The sequence below is a fragment of the Perissodus microlepis genome, chromosome 13, assembly GCF_051167445.1.
Source record: "Perissodus microlepis isolate ML-2025 ecotype Zambia chromosome 13, ASM5116744v1, whole genome shotgun sequence".
Classification (NCBI taxonomy): Eukaryota; Metazoa; Chordata; class Actinopteri; order Cichliformes; family Cichlidae; genus Perissodus; species Perissodus microlepis.
In genome coordinates this window covers 8,587,169-8,604,692 of record NC_140473.1, presented here as the reverse complement: position 1 = coordinate 8,604,692, position 17,524 = coordinate 8,587,169, and the positions used below count along the sequence as shown (strand labels likewise).

Here is a 17,524-nt window from a genome sequence, read left to right as displayed (position 1 = left end):
TTCCACAATTTGTAGACATGGTTTTTGTAGTTTGGTGAACCTCTGCCGATCTTTCATTCTGACTTCAGTTTTCTTGCTCTAAATCACTGCACACTATTTCTACTTTGAGAAACTGATCTGAATATTCTAATACTGAGTCTGCAGGGATGCTTCACTACAGTCTATGGGCTATACGTTGTGTCACGTCTTGGCCACTGAGCGGCGTTGCGGTCTGACAGCTCGGCAGAGAAGCAGTGGCTCTCGCATTCCCACTCTGTGTGAACGAGTCGAGCGCGGGGCAGGCAGTCAGGCAGCTCTGCAGTTTGATGGGCGGAGGAAGGCAGGGCCCGAAAGCAGTGCAGGCACCGGCTCGAATTACACTCGGGGTGATGACACGCACTGGAGGGAAGGAGGAGGGCGGTGTGTGTGGAGACGTAAGGAGGAGAAAAAATCTAGTAAACCTGACAAAGCGTCTGAGTAACAGAGTGAAGACTGTCGGCGGAAGAAGTAGACGCGAGAGACGCTCGTTTCACCGAGAGGACGCACATTCACGGATTTTATGAGGTGTTTTTTTTTCTCCTTGCAGTGGACAACTATTCTCTTCTGCCCTTTAGAACTCCACGTACGTGGTAGCTGCAAACTTTCTGTTGAGTTGACAAGTGCGCTGTTCGGGGAACACTGGGCAGTGTTTTGCGCTTTGGAAGAAACTTGGTGACGAGAGGTGGAAAGTTTCGAGGGGGGGACAGCGATATGGTTTTACGAAGTGTTTTGGAAGGATAACGCGTGTAAACCCGGATTTCTGTGCATGGCATTGGACTACGCTGTCAGTCGGGTTTGGAATATATCTTCAGATCCGAGCTGATGCCGGCTGATTGTGGAATAGTAAGCTGAAGAAAAAAAAAGCCAGCGCCTCGATTTTTTTCCCTTTTTTGCCGCTGCATTGTATTATTGGAGACATTCCTCCCTCTGGATTCAGCTCATGCTCTCTCCTCCCTTATCTGTGCATGCCAAAACAGAGATCTCCACGATTTTAGTCCTCCCTGGTAAGTGTTCTCTGCATGGGATAAAAAAAAAAAAATCTAATGCGTCCTCAGAGCCTCATCTGTCAGGGTTCCTGCTGCCATACGCGATAGTAGAAATGCGCTTCCACGGTTTGTGCAGTTATTTTATTTTTTTTACAGCTGCACGAAAAAAACCCTGAAAATTGTTTGTTTGTAGTTTTCTAACCAAAAGAGCTTCCAGAAGACGACGAAGTGCGTAAAGTTCTTTATAAAGTTTTTTTTTTTTTTTTTAAATTTTAGTTTCATATTTTCCTGGCATGCATTTAAAAAAACAAAAAAAACAATTTGGTTTTTTTTTTTCTTTTTTTGCACGTAAAAACTTATTTCTGTGAACTTCATCTTTGTTTATTTAAGACGCGAGAGGAGCCACACAACACCTTGCATCATCACTTTAGGGCCCATTAACAAGTGTCCGGGTTATTTATTACTTTGGTAAATTTTCTACATTGCATTTATGGTGCCAATTACCCCGTGACCGCTGTTGTTTTTTCACTGCTTGGTGCCGGAGCCCTAAATCACCGAGGAGCTCCAAATGAGCCCCCCTCATTGTGGAAAAAGCCAACTGATTTGAATTTCAATCGGGGATTCAATCAGTGCCAAGAAATTTCATTGAAAGCTCGAGTTTTTAAATGAAGGCTTGGTCATGTATGAGGCCGAGCTCTCAGTGGGTCCCGTTTTAGAGTGGATTATATCACGTATCACTATATACCGTTTACTTCTGAGTTTTGCGCATTAATTTTCTCTTTTTCCAAATCGTTTCTGTTGTAGGCTATTTATTTATTTGACGGCTGTAGAAAAATGTAGTATTTGTATTGCTCTCTTTAAGCAGCGTAGCACGAAAACACCCCCACATGGAGGCTTTTTTTGGTGGGGGCGTGATATCTGGGCTCTTTTCGTCCTGCAGAAGTTTTTAGACAGCGGTGATGCCAGTAGTACTTGATTGGTGCACTGATTCGTTTACTTTTCATCAATAATTCATGAGTCTGGGCTGTCACTATGCGGAACTGGGTACTCTAATTTCAAAATTCACACCGGCGCATTTCTCTAATAAAGTTAAGATGTCGGGATGAACTCAAGCATGCACGCAGACATCAGGTGCGCGGTCACCGTCCGTGTCCCGCAGTCCCCCGCCCCCGAGCGGTTGAATGAAAGATAACTCGGCATGTGCACGTCTTCTTTTTCGCCCTCTAAAAGTCAAATTACATTTGTCTTTGCGGGTGAAACCAATCGATACTTCCAGCTGGAGGAGAAGGAGCTCAGGGAAGCGTGACTTAACCAAACCTCCAGAGACACTTCGCCGCGGTTGAACCGCAGATGTCTGGCTAAACGGAACGATGCGTGTGTTTGTCCCCATGTTGCAATATCGCTTTTTTCAATTAAAACCGTACGGCTCTCATAATCAAGTCCTGGGCATGCAATAAAAGCTCTTACGAATGCGATTAACACAAACACAACAGCGCGGGCAACAGGTTTGGTGCATCTGTTGCGCATAAGCGGTGTCCAGCGGAGAAACTGGTGCCACACTGGCTGCTGCTTTGCCTTTTCTGCACCAGTGACTTTTGAAAACATATAATGACTGATCTGTTACAAAAAAACCCGTAATATTAGTAATTTGGCGGGGAAAAATTAGCAGCGTGGGAACGTGGAACAGGTGATGCTCTTTTTTTCATTAGATTCATGTGAGATTAAATAAATGCTAGAAGTCTGGGGGACGTGAGTGAAACGGCTCATTTGACACTAAAATTTAGAAGTGCGATGTTCTGAAATATGTCAGTGCGTACAGATCAAAATTAAAGGCGGCTCTGTGTGGGCTGCCTCACCTTTCCGGTATGTCTGTGGTGTGGCTTGTTTGACAGCATTTTGAAGCACTTGGTGACTCTGTTGTTTCAGCTGTCTCTCACTTTTTAAAAAGAAGTAAGAGGGACGTGGCTCAAAGAGCATCTATGAATTAAGATGAACCATTTTGACTAAATCTGTCTTCTTGTTCTCTCCCCTTGCTGCCTTTCACACTTCTGCCTCTTCAATCTGTCTCCCAACTTCTTCCCCTTACCTCCCAGCCCAGGTGATTGGGTGAATTCCGGTGAGTGACAGGCCAACCCTGCAGCAGTTGATGGTTGGGCGGACCCCCTCAGATGGGATCAGTGTCCAGGGGGAGGTGGAGAAGGGGGGTATGGGGAGCGCTGTCCCCCACTAGCGGGATGGCCTCGTGGGCCTGGCTCCTGGCCGCTGTCCTGCTGTCCCTTTTGACTGTCAGCGTGGCCCGGCCGCCCCTTACTGCCACCAAGGAGGAGGCCACTCTGGAACCTGAAGGTAAGCAGTGAGGGGCTGTAACACGGGGTAGGAGACGGTGGGGGGGACCCACATTTGTTTGCCTTGTTTTTCAAGAGCAGGCACCAGTTTGTCAATAACTAACTAAATAAATAAATAAATCCACCCTTCATCCTATTGATCGTTTTTGTTTACTTTTGCATCCTTCCTTCAAATTCTTGTCATTTACTCACATTGACGTGGATAAGAATCCAGAACTGGCCCGTGACACAGTTTCTATATTTTAAACTCTTATTTATTTATTTTTTAACTTTCGGAGTTTCATGCAGAAGTTTTTTTTTTTCATTTAACTTCCAGTAAAAGTTGAAATATTGGAAAAGAGACAACATTTTAGAGGGAGAAATATAAATAAACTAAAGAGAAACAACTAACCCCGGCATGGCCAACCTCTTGTTTTCCTCACTGTGAGTTCTAATTCGCACTCTTTTTGTTTTATTGTTCTTGTCTGTGTGTAGCTTACTGAGCTATACTTGAGCTGTAAAGCCTGGTTTGTGTCTCTGTTTGGAGGGAAAGTTGTGAAGAAGGGTGGCACAATGTTTATCCCGGCATCTCTCTCATGACCTTCTCGCCTGGAAAGAGATTGAGATGGAGATTTAGAGTTCTGGTCTTTGCTTTCTTCCAGTCACGACTGCTGTTGTTTCCTGTTCCTGCAAAGTTTGAATAATTGTTTTAAGCTATATAGTTTTGAGAAACATCTTAGTGAAAGGCTGAAAGGCTTTTTTTTTTTTTTTTTTTTTTTTTTTAGTCTTTCTTTTAGGCTTCTCTATTTCTGTGTCTCTGGTCTCGGAGTCTGGTTAGAGACGAGCTAATTAGTTGTTTTGATGGATGGTAAGTCGCATTCCAAAGTCCTTTGTTCCCGGGCTTTAATCAGCATGCTAATTGTGAGTTAGGCCAAACAACAGAGCATCACTTTTAAGCCACCTCCTCCACCGTCCTTCTGTCTTCACACAAACACACACTGTACCTTTTCTCGGCCTTTGCCCTTGAGGTCAGGTATCAAACTTACCTACTTGGATGAGAGGCTGCCCGAGCTCTCCTCTCCTGTTGTTTTTGTTGTTCTGTCTCAGACTGTTTGGCTCCAAGCCGGTGAGTTCAGAGCCCCACATGGCCCGGACGCTACGCTACATGGCCACAGAGAGGACAGGGGGAGTTTTCCAGAGTTACAAAATCCCCCAGAAGAGCTCTAAGAGGATTTGTGCATATTTGACTTCTCCTTTAGATGGAGAGATTACAGAGTGCTGCTGGGCAGCGATGAAGTCATGTGACTGGAGATTAAGTGGCCAGACCTGGGTGAGGTCACCTGAAGAAGAACAGAGAGGGCACAAAGAACCTGTTCTGCTTATCTGATTGTGAACCAATTTATCTGTTGCATGTTGCAAACAAATATTTAGTTATTTAAATTATCATCAACAGCACCTTTGTGTGATTTTACTCAATGTGTTGTCCTCTTCAGTCTGTTGCGTTCTTCCATTCACTAATACTGACAGGACACTATGGAGTCACCTGTGGGATGCAGATGTTAGAGAGAGATGGACTGACTTGTCCTACCTAACTGTCTTGAATACCCCCCCGCCTCCGTCCCCACACCCCACCCAGAAAGGTTAAGAATTCTCAAAAACCCCCGCTCCCCTCCCCTCTGCCCTGCAGCCTTGCTTGTGTCTGTGGGAGCAGTAATTACTTTAGATTCATCAGATTGCATATCAATGTTGTCTCTATACAGCCTGCCCCTGCACCCCTGGTGGCCCTGGTAGTTTGCCTACCTGTGGCTGTTACAATGGAAGAAGCGGACTCAACGTGCTGTTTAATGTCTTCACACAACAGGCTTATTGTTGCCGCTGTAGCCACTTCAATATGGGAACGTTTACCTTGTCCAGGCACGCTCTGTTTGCACATTGATTAAAATACTCTGAATGACAATGGCAGAAAATACACAGGCATTTTTCTGCTCTTTCAAGCCACTCTTCTTGCACATAATGCGGAATAAATGTGGCACCAGGCGCACTGGAACGCAGGCTGACAAAAGTCAGCTCATGGTTTGGCTTGACTTTCATGTCGTCCCCGCCTGACTGTGTTCTTCAAAAATGCTCTGATCAGCATGGAGGCAGCGCTTCAAAATAGTCGAGCGGTTAAATAAATATAGGCTCCATTATGCATCGAGGAAGATTTCTTTGATGCCTAGACAGGCACAAGAATGGGATGGATGCTTGTTAACAACACACTAGTTGCTTTTCCATAGTAGGAATGTAATTGCTCTCTTGGCTTTCTTGCTGCATCGTTCCTGCTTTCACATGTACGCTGCGCCCTTTTAAACCAGTCACACAGTCGGCACATGTTAAACAAAATGGGATTACAGTTTTCTGTCTCAGCGTGTGTATCCGTGTGCGAGGTGTTGCTCATAACTGATCTGTAGCACTGTGCTATCTGCACAGTAGGAGTGCAGCTGTAAAAGTGTAAAACTGTCAGCTGGCCAGTTAATGACATGGATTGTGGGTTTAGATGTGTGGCGATGGCAATGGAACTGAACTCTAAACAAACACAGTGTGTCAGTCGGTGTGTGTGTTTGGGGGGGGAGGCAGTTGGGTTTAATATACAGCTTTCACACAATGGCTTTTACTAGCCTGCTGTTAGCTGGTGTTAATCTTGTAGGTTGGAGTGCGTTATTTGCTTTGGCTTATGTGCCAGAAAATACCATGTCACTCCACCGCTCACTCTCACAGCTGTCTGATAAGAGGCTGGGAAGAGCCGCTACCTGTGCCAGCCTGTTTTGTCAGACCTCCATGCACTGTCTGGTGTACTTCAGGTGGTAGACGGCAAAAAACCCCACCTTTCCTATTAAGGACATATATATATATATATATAAGATCTGTGGCCTCATAAAAGTGTAAAAGGTCTAGATCACATTGTTATTTGTTTTTGTCCTTTCAAGCTGAGGTCACATTTGTTGTTATCTGCGCATTATGAAGATTTTTGAAAAGTTTACTTAACCACTTAATTGGTAACCATAACGATATTATTGAGTTAAGGAACAATGCTACGTTACAGGCAAATTTAATGTGATTAGGGTGATGCAATACATTTATATTGTACTCTTTCTGCCATTAGCCCCACCCCTCCTCAGTAGCCCCCCCCCCCCCCAGAATTACTATCCGTCACCTCAATTAAAAAAAAAAAATCATTAAAATAAACAATACAAAGGGATCAAAATTAAAAAGAAAACTAAAACAACTCAAACTTGTCCATGCCACTGCAGCAGCACATTGATTTGTTGTACAGCTTTAAGAATTAAGCGCTTAATATGTTTTTCTTATCTTATGCAAGTTATTTTATGTTAAGTGTTTTTATAGTCTACTGATCTGACAGATTATCATTAGATCGTCGTTACTGTTGGCTTCAGCGTGTCCTTCATCTGACTTGTTATAATCTCAAGATTAATGCAATGTTTCTGAGGGTCACTACTGCTACGTTCAGCCTAAGAAGATTGTTGTACATAGTGTCCAAAGGGCTAAAGGGGTCGTGTGGGGTTCAGGGAAGGCCTTGATGAGGGGGTGAAGGGGTGAGCGAACTGGAGGGGCTGTTGCCATGGATGCTTGCAGGAGCCAGTTCACGGAGCTGCTCCTTTGTCATAAAAAAAAAAGCAGAGGAGGGATTTGAATCTGAAAGGACACAGACATTAGAAAAGGGGTAGAGACAAAAAAGGGGAGAAAAGTCCTGGGATTTAAGTACGTGAGGGGGTTACAGAGGAAGAAGAGAGGGGTAAAAAGAAAAAAGAGGAAGGATAAGAAGGGCAGTGGAGATGATGTGATTTGAGCACGTGTATGTGAGTGTCTGTGTTGGACTCCATGCATGCTTAGTGTGCGCCTTTGAGATGGCAGTCATTACATTTAGTCTTCGATCTCATTTTGCAGAATGAGGCAGGGAGGAGATGGGAAGATAGGCCTGGAGGCAAATGTGCCTCTCTGAAGAAGTCAATTCCTAAGATCAGAGAAAGGAAAAAAAAGAAAAAAACGTTGCCTTTGCCTTTTACCAACATTTCTGTGGGGCTCATGCCAACTTGATAGACGGACAGATGGGCAAGCAGACATTAAAGGGACTTTGGTGAGAATCGCTTGCTGCATTTAGCCACACATACACACACACACACACACACACACACACACACACACACACACACACACACACACACACACACACACACACACACATATGCACATATATTCGGATTGTGAGACTTAATTATTGCCAGCAAAAGATGGTGCGACTGAGGATGAGAAGAGGGAGCGGGGATAAGAGGGGCTGAATCTGTTCCACCTGATGGACACTTGTAATGGCTATGCATGAGAGGGAGAGAGATGGAGTTTGAAATGTGCTCCAGGAGAAGAGAGGAAAGTGATAGGACTGTGAGAGGGTGGGAAGAGGAGAAAGCTGCTTTAGAAAGAAATTGAGAAAAACTTGTGTGTGTGTCTATGTGTGTGAGAGAGAGAGGCTCCCGCCCCCTCCTGTTGTGCAGAAGGGGGATGAAACTTTGCAGAGATGAGAAAATCTGCAGTGAAGTGTTTCAGCTCTTACACACAAGAGGCTACAAGAGTCCATGTACACATGCTGAGAGTAAGTGTTTCACCGGAGCTGTGCATTTAGATAACATGTTTAAGATTCAGTTCTGTATCTTTATTTTCTTAGTTTGTCTACAAGTTAGTTTCTGCATTCTGTGTGTGTGTGTTTACATGGGGTTAGATGACACAGGTTCCCATGAAAAATCAGGTATGCTGGAGGTGTCAACAGGTTTGGGAAGGGTCGAGGTTAGGTCAGCAGGGTCGTGGTGGGTGTGGATGTGTGTAATCAGAGGAAGAAGAGGGCAAAGCGGAAGGAGAGGTGAAAGAGCAGCAGGAGGAGGAGGAGCTGATGGAGGAGCACAGATGGACACAGCAGAGAAAAGAAAATGATGAAGACAAATTCAGTCACTCACACACCAAATGGATAAATTCCTGCCCTTCCCTTTTCCTGTTTTTCCTTCCAAACTTGCGTACCCTTCTTCCATCGCTCCTTCATTTCCAGAACTATCCCTGTGATATAGAAAAACCCCCCTCCAAGCAGTAATAACATCACACTGAATGACTCCAGTGTGGAAAACCACATTGTAAAAGGTAGCGGAGACAGCTCCCATCAATCAGCACAGGAGCTCCACCTCTTATCAGACCACACACTCGGCCCTGGGTGCCAAAGGGGGGTTTAATTACTTCCGGTTTGAAGGAGTTAAGAGGGAAAAACAAGACAATGCAGGAACCGTACCTGTGTGTGTACTTGCCTAGGGGCAAGAGGTTTGCGCACATGCCTCAACTCCAGGCTTGTGGCGGAATGACTTTCCCTTCCTGTTGTACGTGTGTGTGCAGGTTTACGTTACATTTGACACAAACATAGGAAGTGCAGAGGTGTATAATGAGGGTGGGGTGTCGGTGAAAAGGTGCATTGAGGTACAGGAAAGGCAGGGAGTGCCGCTGCCTCTGTAATTACACATATCGGACTTCAGCTAAACGCTCTGCATATACCACCATCGCTGGCTTTTTTTTACGCTTTTCCATTGTTGCAACTTTCCTCCCTCGAATCTTTTTAATCCCTCCCATTTTTCACCTTGTTCCCACTGAAGACGTAAACTTGTGAACATCTGCATTATAGAGAACAACACTGACTAAGATCAGTCTGCAATCGAGCTGAGTGAACACATACACGTGTGCATGAATGTGTGTGTGAAGTTTGCAACGTGCCCGGGGTGACTGGAATTGACTTGAGCATATACGGCAGAACCCAGCTTAGGTTTTTTCCTAGTTTGCTCAGCGTTCCCTCACTGTCTCAATGTGTGTGGATGTGTAATCCATGACGATCTTGATGTAGAAGTGCAGTCTCAGCTATGGAAATTCAGAATTCTCTCTCTTTTTTTTTTTTTTTTTTTAAACATGTCGGACGTTCATCTTGCTCCGTCAGTGCAGATGTACAAGTCTGAGAACACAGTGTGTGCACACGCACTCGCAGGCAGGCTTGATTTTTCTCCCAGAAATGAAGAGTTTTATGCACTTTGGAGTAGAGCGCTGAGTTTCTTGCTCTCTGCCTTGGCTGGCAGGAGCTGAGGCTGTAGATCTGGCAGAGCTGTAGATCCTCCATGGCCATGTTGTGAAAGAGAACGACGACAAGAGAGATGGAAAACAGAAGAGTCAGGCTGCTGCCAGCTCAAGGTTTTTCGTAGCTTAGGTGCACAGTCAGTACCAGAGAAATGCCAAGACAGGAAAAAAAAAAAAACCCCCGTCCGATCCCATCCCCGCCTCCCCCCTCCCACTTCCCCTGCCTGTCAACTACTTCCGTCTTAGACCTTTCTGGCTGCTTTCCTTTCTGATGGGCAGACATTCTGGAGTTGTATTACCTTCCCTTTTTCTTTTTTCTTTTTAAACGCTGCAGAAATGTTTCTGCACTGCTCCTACTCACCTACACACATTGGCTGCTTGGCATCTGCACTGAAACAGATGGATGGCTGGGGAGGGGTGTTTCACCACAAAGATGTCCATTTCACAACTGTTCGCAAAGCTTGGATTGTTTTCTTTGGTTTTGTTTTTATTCCTTTCTCCTTTACACACACAGCTATGGCCATAACTGCATGCATGGGAATCTATAACAGCCAATCGTCTGCACACTTCAACGGAACTAGGTTTCCAAGGGTCTCATTTTAAATGACTGGGAGTTTGTAAAGATATGTTGGTGTGGCGGTTTGAAACGTGGGCCTCCTCTTTTCTGTATTGCTCCTCCTGCATAAGTTGATTTAAATGCATCCGTTGGGGTTTTTTGGTGTTTTTTATTTCTTTCTTAAATTGCTTGTTTCTTCCTCTCCCACCTCTCTTTCCTCCTCCTCCTTGTGCACCCTCTTCCTTCCTCATCCTTTACCCCTACCCACCTTCCCCGTTCCCCTTCGACCTTACCCCACTCCTCCCCACATCTGCTCTGCAGAGGCGTCGAACAAATACCAAATTTCTAAGCCCACGGTGTGCTCAGTGCACCCGGGGGAAGTGCTGAAGCTCAGCTGCCCTCTGCCAGGGACGGGGACCATCACCTGGACCAAAGATGGCAGCTCTCTGGGCAACAACAACCGCACGCTGATAGAGCAGGAGGTGCTGCAGATCCGTGACACCACGCCCAAGGATTCGGGCCTGTACGCCTGCACCAGCGTGGGCAAAGACACGGTCTGCTTCATAGTCAATGTCACAGGTGAGTCAGGGATCAGGCAAGGTTAGGACAGGTCAGGATGTGAACTTTAGAGATAGAGGATTGGTCTGTGCTTGGTGTGGATCCAGGAAATGGCCATGGAGTAGATATGGTCAAGGATGAGCAGCCTGAAGCTCAATATATAGTGTGTGCGCTTGTATAACAACAGTAACTTACAATCATATTTAATATAAAAAAAAAAATGCCCTCACGCTATTGATTCCTTTAAAACTGTGTTGCAGTGTTGTAACATGGAAATTGCTACGTGTGTGTCTGTGTGTGGGGTGCAAAAAAGGATGGCAGTAACCGTGGTTACTCTGTGCAGATGCCATCTCGTCGGGGGATGATGAGGACGATACAGAGCGATCGGAGGACACTGGGGCGGATGGAGAGCAGTTAAGTGAGTATGGGAGGAAACCAAAGGGGGTATGAATGAGTTCGAGATGCTCTCCCTTTCCTCACCAGGTCCCGTAGATTAGGCACCCCTGAGCAAGATGCCTTAAAGAGACAGTAGTAACCCGTTTCTTCACTGATCTGACATCTTCCAACTTCTCCGTTCAATAACTTTCTGTTTCCCGACATTTGTTCCATCGTTAACTCAAGCTTCATTCTCCTACCAGTTACAGCTATGTCTCCATGACACTTTAAATGCACATTTTGGATGCAGAGAAGGCTAAAGCAATTAACTAATAGCATATTTGCCCATATCAAATAACAAAAAGTTCAGTTTAAGAGCTTTAAAATTAGCACATGCCATGGTTGTGCTTTAGTCTATTAAATAGCGAAGAGTCCCTAAGAGCATGTCAGAACTTAAGTGCTGATTGTGATAGCCAAATACTTAGAAAGGCTTAATCCCTAAGCGAAATAATCTACTTAGCTTTGTCAGAGTTTGTTAGCACAAGTGAGACTCTGTGATTATGATTAAAGCAGCACAGACAGTGGATGGTCTTTATTTGTTCTGGGAGTGACACCAAACTCTTGTCAAATTGGACTTTTAGCCATATTGCTGCTATTCTATACATTAGTGTTCCTGAGATTAGAGCGACTATATGTGTGTGTGTGTTTGTGTGTGTGTGTATATTTCAGGCTGGACGCTCCAGGGGAGTACAGGGATTCCTTACATTCTTCTAGCTTGTGTCTCACAGGTAGTCAGGCCTCATGGAGCCATCCTGCCAGCCATTTAGTCAGCTGGGCTCATCCATTATGAAAGATGCCCATCTGGACTCAGTTACCCACCTGATGGGTTTGTGTGTGTGTGCATGTGTGTGAGAAAGAGAAAGTTCTTTACCCAACTTTGTGGCGAGTATCTGGGATAGTAACATGTTTCTGCACATGCGCATGTGCACACTTGCGATCGCATACGCACTCACGAAAAGGAGGCTGAAACAAAGTTGAGGGCTTCCACATCTTGTTAAACTTCTCCACATGCGCTGCGTCTCATCGTGAGTTCTCCTTCTCCACTTTTGGGCTGACTGTAATTGCCTGAAATCCATTAAATATGTGGTGGTGATGGTTGGGGGGGAAGCAGAACTCGAGCAAGAGTAAAAGAAAAAAAATGGTTGAGGGGGAAAAGATCCAGCCACTCTGGTGGTAATAAGCTGTTTGAAAACAAAGGCGAAGCTGTTCTGGCAGTACAGTTGCATTTTCTCGCCGTGTGTGTTTCTGAAAATTCAAAACCAAGATTATTATTAAAAGAAAGGGGGGGGAAAGAGGCAGGGGAGTGGGGGTGTGTTGGATCAGTACCAACTCTTTTCTGAGCATGGCGTGGAGCCTTGGCCTCGGGCCGAGAAGGAGGAGGGTGGGCGTGGGAGGGAGGGAAGGAGAGTGGAGAGTGAGGGGTGTAGCTTTATATTCGTGGCTTTATTTTCTGGATCGGGCATCAGGCCATTGCAACACAGAGCATTTTGTTTAAACTTTGTACAGAACACTGACGAACATATGCTAGTGAAGAAAAGATGGAAATTTGTTTGTTTATCAGCGGGGGGTGGTGTAATTGGAGAAGATGTAGAGGAGCCTCTACAGGGATCTGTGAGGGGAGCCATGCTTAGGGTGGTGGATGGAGGGAAGGGGGGCAGCGGGGGGAATGATGTCATGATTAAGTTGAAAAGCCACGAGGAGCTTCGCTCTAAGCTCGGGTCTAAATCATCAGATCTGTATCCTGTTTACAGTTGTGTTGTTTAGATGATTGCTCACTTTTATTGCGTGTTCCCTTTGGTAAAAGTTGTGCATCTTTCGAATTTTTATAAGGGAACTCCTCCCCGTCTCAGTTTTTAGTTTGCTTATGACATCATCTTCCTTGTTGGGTGGGACTCAGCTGAAGAAAAGTTGATGTCATAAATCTGAGCGAACCAACCAGGATTAAACAATGTCTGAACTTGATGACGATGAAGTTCAGACAGTTCAGACATCTGAACTTGATGACGATTGATCTGCCACTAGATAGTGGCAGATCAATCGTCATCAAGTTAATTAAATTAAATTAAACCTTCCTCACATGTGTTAAACATATGTAATAACTCTTTGAAGCTTCCGTCGTTTGTTGCATATTTCTTTTTTGGATTTAGGAAATCCTGCCATCATGAAAGGCTGTCAAAATAAATAACAGAATTTCGGCTTGATCAAGAAAAACATTACAAATTGAATGCTTTTATATCAAATTTGTCTTGGTGAAGAACCCATATGAACATGGTAAAAGTTGACAATTTTAGAGGCACTTTGATTTGACAGATTTCTATTTTATTTTTCCAGCACTGGTACTAATCTACCATAAAAAAAAAAATCACTTGTTCAGCTTGCACAGATGAACGGTAAACAGGAGGATATCGCAGCTTAACAAGAAATCATTTCAACAATGAAATACTTCTCTGGGACACTTGCAGATTTAGCTCTCTAGAGGAGCTTAGAGAGAAAAAAAAATCTTGACTCTCAGTGCCTGAGTTAGATAACCTCAGCTCACCCCAGGCCAGCTAAGGATAAACAGCCGTGAGCGGGGAGCCGGATGTGCAGGGCTTTGGGGGCGGCAGGGATTCCTGGAGGCCAAAGCGTTTGGGCCAGCGAGAGTTTGGCTTCATCTGCTTCATCTGAGGGCTTGTTGGGTTTGAAGTGCTACCCCTCCGGACAGAGAGCATGGGAAACTGCACTGCTCACCTTTTATGTCTCAACCTCATCTTCTGACCGGCTGCCAGTTTGAGGTCAGAGGTCGGTTTTGAGAGATGGGCTCACGATGGGTTAGTCTCCACCTAATCTGTCTCTGTCTGAATGGATGGAGTGATAACAGGGCGAGTGTGCGGAAGTGAAGCTGGAGGAAAAAGAAGAGCAGTGATAGTGAGAGTGAGGAGGAAGATGAAAGGAGTAGTGACTAATTATAGTGCGAGCACTTACTGTATGCATCCATTCAGGAAGGAAGAGCGATGTTTACTGACTGTACTTTCCAAGTATGCTCGACTTGTCCGGTTGTTTAAGCCAGAGAAATGATTGGTGGCTTCTGCTGATAGTATGGGCAGGAAGGAAAGAGAGTGCAGGGAATAGTCTCCTTCAATTTAAGCTTGTGTTTGAACCAGTAGCAGTCTTATCTTTGGGTATTCCCTCTGTTACTTGCCATATGAGGGGGAAGTGATGGTGTGGAAGACCGTTTGGATTGTTGTTTGACTTGGAGTTTCTCTTCCCCTCCGAGTCCCATCTGCTTAGGCAATCACCCTCCCAGGTGCAGAGAGAAAAAAAAAGGAGGGGCGGGGGAATCCAGCTGACTGAGTGACTGAAATTGTGAGAAAAAAAGGAGCTGACGAATGGACGAAACACAAACACGGTGACAGATTTCAGTAGGAGAAATAACGGTTGTCAGTTTGGTGTTGATATGAATCTGGACAAAAGTATGCAGCGAAAACTCTGATATCCTTCGTTAAATGTGACATTCATTTTCTCCCCTGACGGCACATAATGATTTTCAAAAGGTGATAAGCGTCCTGGGCCCTGCCGTCCATATCTAGCCAAGTGACAGGCAGATAAACAGGGCAGCTATGGTAATTGGAGGAAGTGGAGGGAGGAAAAAAGCTGCTAAGTGGAATGAGATGAAATTGAATGTGATGGTCTAGTTACCCTCTTGGCAACGCCCAGGCACATTCTCCCCTTAGAGCCGATGTTTTTCCCCCCCTGCAACACCCCGTCGAGCCTGCAGGAAAAGTGTGTTTTTGTTTAGCTCTGTGAATGTTGAGCTCTGGTTTTTGTTCTGTTGGAGGGGGGTTTGGGGTTCCCAAAGCCCCGGGAGTTTTACAAATGCTTCAGGTTTGTCTCTTTTTGCAGTAATGCTTCTAATGTACATGCCTTAGCCAGTCTGCAGTCCCACTGCCAAAATGTTAATGCCGAGGACATTATTAGGAAATCTCAGCCTCACTCAACACCAACTGTTCTCTGGTTGCAGGCGCGCCGTATTGGACCTCATCAGCAAAGATGGAGAAGAAGCTGCATGCGGTGCCAGCTGCCAACACAGTCAAGTTCCGCTGTGCTGCAGGAGGCAACCCCAAGCCCAAGCTGCGCTGGCTTAAAAACAGCAAGCCTTTCCGCCAAGAGGACCGCATGGGAGGGTATAAGGTAGGATAAACACTAATAGATCAGAATTTTTATTACTAACGTCAACTCACTTCCCTATCTGGGTTTTGGCTGCTTTTCTGGGCTGCGGTTCTCATGGCCATTTTGTGAATTTTATTTGCAAGGAGAGCCTTCTCCTTTCAATACTTCCCTGACTGTCCTTTCACCCCTTTTCCACCCTTCGCTGGAGAGACGGGAGGAGGAAAGACAGGAGGAGGAAAGACAGAGGAAACGAGGGCAGGGTTTCTGGTGTGAAATTGGAATTGCTCATCCGTGCGCCTCTTCTCACCGGGATACTTTGCAGAGCCTCTCACTGTAACTTGACATGGTTCTATACCCCCAACAATTAGAAATGTAAGCCCAGGACGTAAGGGTTAAATGCTCCTAAACAGTAATGCATAGAGAAAGTAGGTAGCGTCAGGTTTGAAATGAGTTCACAATGTTGAGGTAACTCGATCAGGGAGAACAGGTCCCACTGGCTTTAGGTTGGAGACTCGTAGTGATTCCAGCTTGTTATTCTTTTGACCTGAAATCTGATTTACAAATGCTATAGCTGAGCTTGTTTATATTTAAAATTCATGTGCTGTGCATGTTTACACCTTTGATTCCAGGTGTAGATTAAACTGGTGTTAGTCTGATACGCAATTTGGTTACAGTTTGTTTTCTCTCCTTTAAATTCATCTCTTTATCCCCTTACTGTATACGATGGAGTCGTACTGATGAAGTGCATTAATAATGCAAATGGACAGTTATGAAATTCATTTATGAAAAGACCCAGTGATGCTGAATGAGTCTGTGGCTCCTGGTTAATGACTTGTGGTTTATGAGGAAACACATTTCACTGCCAGGAAAGTTTAGGTGCAGATTAATGTTGATGTAGCCCCTAATGTTGCTTCCCATTGGCTTTCAGCACACTCATTACAGCACGGACAAAAAACAGCCACGACGTGACGGAAATGACACAGTCAAGCTGTCAAATCTACCGTGGACAGTTCATTTCTCTCTTTTTGTCAACAAAGGCAGGACAAAAGCTGTACCTGAGCCCAGCCCTGTAGTATAATCTCTCCATTGTGTGAAATGTAGGCCTGTACAAGCAGTGGCTACAGTGTCTCTTCAGTGTGCCGATGGAAACTCTATTGTCAACTCACACCTGCTGATGCCACACAGAGGTGAAGCTATTTTTGCAAATAAGTATGAATAACTGTATGTTTTTAAAATGGCTTTGACTACAGGATGGGGGAGACTAAATGAAATAGCAGTGGTTGACAGAAGAGGTAGATGGCTAACGTGGAAACACGCAGGGCAATGTTAGGCGTACTTGCGGTGTAAGTACTTCTTAGAGCACTGGGAACTTAGACGGTGATATAAACTGGGAAGCTTTCGCCATCAGGGTATGTAATCTGCATGAATAAAGAAAAGATTGTGACGTTGGACAGTCATTTTGTTCAAATCTGACCTGAATATTGTTTGCACACCGGATCATCTCGTTTCTTTAATGCTTCTTTTCAGATCCCCTCTGTCGTGTGCTCCCTTTTTTTTTTTTTTTTTTTTTGTTTTCTTTTTTTTTTCTTTCCTCCTAGTCTTCACATTTAGCACCGGCTCTCGGTGTCTAATCTCTGCTCAGTGGCTCAGTATTTAATGACATGCACGTGATAATAAGTTGTGTGAGTTTCTGTCTGCGCATAACAAGAGACTGCTCCTTTACCCAGGTGCGTAGCCAACACTGGACCCTGATCATGGAGAGCGTGGTGCCGTCCGACAAAGGCAACTACACCTGTTTGGTGGAGAACGAGTTTGGATCCATCAACCATACCTACACCCTGGATGTAGTGGGTCAGTACTACACACAAAACACACACTTAGGCTCAAAGTACACCTGTGAGGCTAACAAAGGAGGGATGGAGGAAGGGGAGGGCAGTGGGTGTTTCTCACAGTGGGAATAGAGCGTCTTCTGTGGAATTGCCCAGGTGCGCTCTGGATGCAGGTGGAGGTCAATGAGGAATGTGGAAGCTAAAGATGAATATGTCAACAGTTTTAATATGGCTATCAATAATTTATATAACAATATTTAATTTGTGTTAAGTCAAACATTTGATGATTTTGAAACTACTCGAAGAATTGAGTGGTGTCTCACTAATGTAGAAGATCTTCATTTGGCCTGAAAAACATTTTATTGCGCTTTTTTTCTAAAAGCCCTCTGTACAGCTAGGTTGTCTCACTATTCAGCAGTGATTGAAGAAAACAATCAGACTTCAGCACTGTAGCCAGACTGACAGTCGGAGCTCTGTTCCTTTTACGTTAACTAGTAATTACTTCATGAATTTATTTAC

General features: G+C 44.8%; 1 protein-coding gene across 4 annotated transcripts in view; it reads left to right on the top strand.

Moving 5' to 3' along the window:
• Nucleotides 1-256: 256 nt before the first annotated feature.
• Nucleotides 257-17,524, top strand: part of fgfr2 (fibroblast growth factor receptor 2) — a 38,287-nt gene continuing 21,019 nt past the window's right edge. For 2 of the 4 annotated variants that reach the window (XM_084947650.1, XM_084947648.1), the window contains exons 1-6: nucleotides 257-1,022; nucleotides 3,098-3,350; nucleotides 10,356-10,613; nucleotides 10,936-11,010; nucleotides 15,028-15,197; nucleotides 16,904-17,027. In XM_084947650.1, coding sequence (XP_084803776.1) covers nucleotides 3,173-3,350; nucleotides 10,356-10,613; nucleotides 10,936-11,010; nucleotides 15,028-15,197; nucleotides 16,904-17,027 — 805 coding nt within the window. In that variant the 5' untranslated portion in view covers nucleotides 257-1,022; nucleotides 3,098-3,172. The remainder of the gene's footprint in view (nucleotides 1,023-3,097; nucleotides 3,351-10,355; nucleotides 10,614-10,935; nucleotides 11,011-15,027; nucleotides 15,198-16,903; nucleotides 17,028-17,524) is intronic. The other 2 variants (XM_084947649.1, XM_084947652.1) reach the window with 2 other exon arrangements.